Source organism: Hibiscus syriacus, unplaced genomic scaffold, assembly GCF_006381635.1.
Source record: "Hibiscus syriacus cultivar Baekdansim isolate YM2019G1 unplaced genomic scaffold, ASM638163v2 tig00110221_pilon, whole genome shotgun sequence".
NCBI lineage: Eukaryota > Viridiplantae > Streptophyta > Magnoliopsida > Malvales > Malvaceae > Hibiscus > Hibiscus syriacus.
Window position 1 is genome coordinate 276,484 of NW_024062635.1, and position 5,764 is coordinate 282,247.

Consider the following 5,764-nt stretch of genomic DNA (forward strand, 5'->3'; position numbering starts at 1 on the left):
CCACTCCTTCGTGCTCTAGATCTTTGGTCGTCTGTCTCCCAGGATACAACAACGAGATGATCAACGCACAGTAGCATAACTGCCGAGATCACGAACTATTTCTTGTCTTCGCTTATCACCAAAATCTAGGAAAAATAATTCCTTTGAATTCGTTTTTGAGTTGTTTTTTATATGTGTTTAACCTAGTAGGTTAACACGTTATTTATAGGGAGTTCAAAAAATGTACAATTGGAAATTTTTGACCTAATGAAGCATTAATGAGAATCAAGCAATTTCCAAAATTACTATTTTGATTAAAGGAACCTTTTTAATATTTATGCTTTTAATTCCAAAACAGATTTTGAAAAGATATATTCTATTTGAGGAAAAATTATTTCACCTTTAGGTTAAAATATCCGCAAGCCCACAAAGAGATAGACTGGTCAGGACATTCACGTTACCCACATCGTGCACGTCTGCACATTTATGAACCAACAATTAATTCCATATTTTCCTTAACAACATTTCGATCAATTTCTCATTCAAAGCTCGAAAATTAACAATTTATTCCAATATGAAAATGTAACATAAATAACAAACACTTCATATTATACGCTGGCGGATTTTGAGATTCAATTTTGAGGCGGATTTTGAGATTCAATTTTAATTTTTTTAATTAAGTCTCCAAATGTTTAAAAAAAATAATCAGCCTCAAAATTGAATCTCAAAATCCGCCAGCGTATAATATGAAGTGTGCTTGAAAGTACTTGAACTCCATTCAGTGGATTCAGCTACTATCTTCACCGTGACTTCCCCCCTTTGCGACCAACTGGTCGGATAAGGAAGGATCCGATGAGAAGACATCGGTGTTTTCAACCAGTGGACTGTTTCCGACGAAACTTAGAGCCGTGACAACGTCGCTCATCAGTGGACGTACAGTTGCCTCCTCTTGCAAGCACATGGCCGCAAGTGCAACTGCTTGATTCAAGCCTTTCTTTGGGAAATCTCCTTTAAGAAGTGGATCAGCCAGTTGTGGGAACTTACTTCGTACCTTGAAAATTGGCTCAGCCTGGTATGAATACGAGTCACAAATAGTTTAAATTATTCTTAAAAAACCAGTTTATTAATTAATATTAACGTAAATCATACAAATAGTCACTCATGTTTCAGTACGTTTCTCTTTTCCCCATTGAAGTTTCAAAACTAATAATTTGATCACTAATGTTATCGATTTATAGCAAATCAATCATTCGACGTTAACTACCACTACTGAGAGCGACAGAAAACTGATGTTGCACATTAATACTGACATGGGAACTGTTGCACATTAATACTGACCTGGGAACTATTGCACATCAATTGATTAGTTTTGCTCCGTTTTAGTATATAAATTTTTATTTTTTTAAAATCATATATAGCATTTAGTTTTTGTTTCATTTTAGTACCCTCACCGTTAAAAACTTAACATGTTTAGTACCTAAACTATTAGTTTTGGTTCGTTTTAGTACCTAAGCTTTCAAAAAAAAATTCAAAACTTAACGTTAAATTTTGAACATGGGTATTAAAATGAAATAAAAACTAAACTTTAGGTATGATTTTAAAAAAATTGAAAGCTTAGGTACTAAAACAAATCAAAATTTATAGTTTAGATAATAAACACATAATTTACCTTATGGTTTTATATGTTTGTTTTAGTAAAATAATCTAGTGAGCATTGTTTGATGCTTATTAATGTACTGTTTTATCCACAATGATCGATTGAGGGTGGTTATCTTTTTGAAATTTGTTATTTCTCATATATATTTTTATTAATAATTTATTTTTATCTCCCTAAGATTTTATAAATTTGTCTTTTTATTTTTAAAATATTATAAGTTTATTCTTTAACATAAACTTTTATATTCATCTATGATTATCATCACGTATAAATAAAGGGAGAGAAAAAACGGCATACCCATGTAACTAGATTTTGCTCTTGGTTTGGTCTTGTGGTGTCGATGACTCTCCTTCCGGATATTAACTCCAACAAAACAACACCGAAACTGTAAACATCGGATTTGACGGTCAAACGTCCGGTCCTTTGATACTCCGGTGCACAATAACCGTACGTTCCCATGACCCTTGAAGACACATGCGTCTTGTCCCCTTCGGGTCCTAGCTTGGCTAATCCGAAATCAGAGAGTCTGGCATTAAACTCTTCGTCCAGCAATATATTGGACGTCTTTAAATCTCGATAGATGACGGGGGGATTTGCCTTGTCATGCAAATACTCTAATCCTTTTGAAGCACCCAATGCTATCTTCATTCTTGTGTACCAATCTAATGGCTTTCGATGTGGTTTGATATCTGTCATGATAAAGATTCCCAAATATCTATTGCATTATTTGTATAAAGTCGTTACTTCACTCACGGTCAACACATGTTGTTGACTTGATAATTTTATATATGTTTAATCATGATATGACAAGTGTCACGTCATCATCTTGAGTGGCATGACATATGACACAAGATTTAACACATGTAAAAATATCACGTCAATAATATGCGTTGATCATTAGATAACTAACGGTTTTCATCTACATAGGCAATTTGACCAAAAGTAAAATGTTAACCGTTAAAATGTTAAAAAAAGAATAAAAAATAAAATGATCATTTGTACAAACGTTAGAGACTAATTTTGACATGACATAATGTCAAAAAAAAAATGTCTTCATTGGATGAAAACTGTTGGTAATTTTGGTATATATTATGCTTAATTTAATATGCAAGAGATGAAATGAAAACAAAAAAGTACCAAGTAAATGGTTCTCTACACATCCCAAAGGCATGTATTCATAAACCAGAAGCCTTTGATCTCCATCGGAACAATAGCCGATGAGATTGACAAGGTTGGGATGGTGCAAGCGGGTTAGCATTAACACCTCAATAAGAAACTCTCTATTTCCTTGTAATCCATTTCGATCCAGCTGCTTCACTGCCACAACCTAAAAATGGAGGCAGGTAAAGTAAACCCATGGTGACCAAATAAGTTCCTTTTATATAAGCTGATGAATGAAGGCAAACGTTTTTCACCTGGGCAGTTTTATCAAGTTTTCCCTTGTAAACTCGCCCAAATCCACCTTCCCCTATCAAACATTCTCGTCTGAAGTTGCTGGTCGCCCTCGCCAATTCACGGAAGGTGAAAGACTGTGCTGTAACAGTTTTGTTACCGTCGACTTTAGGGCCATCACTAGTCTTTGGAGGTTCAGGTACTGAGGCCTTTGGTTTAACAACTTTATCGTCTGTTGATTTTGAAACAAAGCGGGAAAATGTATTGTTTATTGTCTAATTATCTATAAAAAAAATGACAATTTATATACCACAAAGATGTCCCGTTAAACTTTTCCTTTTGGGCGCCAAAATTAAAATTTTAGGGTAAATTATATGTTTAGTACTTAAATTATTGCTTTTGTTCTGTTTTAGTATCTAAATTTTAATGTTTTTCAAAATAATACATAACGTTTAGTTTACGTTTTAATTTGGTACTCGTCGTTAAAAAACAAACATAACTGGTGGTGTGATATTTTTCTATTTTTTCCAATGATGACGTGACATTACATTATGGTGACACATCAAAATTACTATTAGTTTTTAATGGCGGGAGTACCAAAATAAAACCTAAACTAAACTTTATTTATTTTTTAATTTTTGAAAATACTAAACTAAACTTTAGGTACGACAAAACGGGACAAAAGTAATAGTTTAGATACTAAATGTACAGTTTACTCTAAATTTATTAACGTAAGCAATGTTAACCAAAGGCTAAAAAATTACCAAAAAAATTATTTAAAAAAATCTTAAGTTAATAAAAAAAATATGGGTAAAGTACATAAATGGTCCCCTGACTATAGGGTATTGCTTATTAAGTCATTCGACTATTAAAAGATACAAAATCATCCTCTGACTATAGAATATTACTTTGTTGAGTCCCTTGACTATTAAAAGTTACAAAATGGACACTCGACTATTCATTATGTTCTAAACTCGTCTTTTTCCGTTAAAAATTGATGGTTATTTAAGCTGGACCATAACATAATGACTAGGATATGATAATCATTTGAGATTCTAGGATCAGATTTTATAATATCACAGTCAACAAGTCAACGTTCAACTCAGAATTTAGTCTACTTTTTAACAGAAAATGAAGAGTTTGGAATATAATGAATAATCAGGTGACCATCTTGTAAATTTTAATAGTCGAGGGACTCAACAATGCAACACTCTATAGCCAAAGGACCATTTCGTAACTTTTAATAATCGAGGGACTTAATAAAGCAGTACCCTATAGTCGGAGGACCATATGTGTACTTTACCCTAAAAAGATTACACCCCAATGCGAAATAAAACAATGTTCAATGACACAACATGATCGCACCTAAAAATTACTACTAATCGCACAAATCAATCAAGCTCTATCATAGCCAATCGATAACTACTAACAACGTCATCCAATTCTAACATATGCGTTAAACTATTTGATGGAATTGATAAAAAGAAAAATTGGTCACAGGATCGAACATACTTATTTCGATAAGTAAAGGACTAAAAATGTTAAAAAGAAATAGTAGATGGATTATATCAGCATGACAACATTACCCGGAGACGATTGGTGGAAAACAGGAGGCTTTTTTGGGGGATTAGGAATTTTCTTTTTAATAGGTGGGGGATTAGGGATTTTCTTTTTAAGAGGTGGGGGATTAGGAATTTTCTTTTTAAGAGGTGGGGGATTAGGAATTTTCCTTTTAAGAGGTGGGGGATTAGGAATTTTCTTTTGAATAGGAGGGGGATTAGGAATTTTGTTTTGAATAGGTGGGGGATTAGGAATTGATTTAGAAGTCTGGGGCTCTTTACCGGATTTGTTTACCCCTTTAACAGCCTTGTCTTGGGAAGAAAAAAATGGAAAACACTTCATTTCTTCTATACCTACAAATGAACGTGGAGAGGAAAATTACCCTACAAGAGGAGGGACAAATCCCAACAAAAGGAAATTATGGCCTTATAATTGGGACCAACAGGCCAAATATGTCATACTCTTATTATTTGGCTTAGGATTTCTGTTTCATTTTTAGGGAGGAGAAATCAGCTTATTCCTTTCTTTGTGGAAAACCAAATATGTCATACTCTTATTATTTGGCTTAGGATTTCTGTTTCATTTTTAGGGAGGAGAAATCAGCTTATTCCTTTCTTTGTGGAAAATTTAATTAATAGAAGCAAGAGGAGTGGCCAGCATTTCATATATTGCATTATCATTTGTGTTGAAAATTTAATTAATAGAAGCAAAAAGAGTGGCCAGCATTTCATATATGCACTATCATTTGTGTTGGGGCCATATTTTATCACGTGAAATTAACTATAGTCAAAAAGGAAAAACAAAACATAATTGACTTGGTCATGTATAAGACGATACTAAATATGTTCAACATCATGCACTGATGGGTTATAATTGAACACTGCACCAAAGCATTAAACGACCTAATTAATTATATATATTATGTTAATATAAAACTCAAGCAATAGCTACTTAATTTGCTTAATAGAATGGATGGATGAAAAAATTGGTTGTTATATTGCTTGCTGATGGGAGAAATGGAAGTGTGGTGGTTTTTGATGATTGGTATCTTTTGATTTGGATTTGGATAGAGAGGCACATACAATTATTTAGGGAAGAGAAAGAGATAACATAATAGCCGAAGAAGATGACGAGGAATAAAAAGAGATCAAGAGAGTCCCCTCTACAGGTTTGCAT

The 5,764-nt window shown here is 33.2% G+C and overlaps 1 protein-coding gene across 1 annotated transcript; it reads right to left on the reverse strand.

Moving 5' to 3' along the window:
- Window positions 1–766: 766 nt before the first annotated feature.
- Window positions 767–4,930, reverse strand: LOC120114198 (probable serine/threonine-protein kinase PBL25). The gene is made up of 5 exons (XM_039135179.1): window positions 4,615–4,930; window positions 3,052–3,260; window positions 2,774–2,963; window positions 1,934–2,325; window positions 767–1,048 (listed from the first exon to the last, which is right to left on the reverse strand). Exons 1-5 carry the CDS (start codon window positions 4,928–4,930, stop codon window positions 767–769), a joined length of 1,389 nt encoding a protein of 462 aa, XP_038991110.1.
- Between the last annotated feature and the right edge of the window lie 834 nt (window positions 4,931–5,764).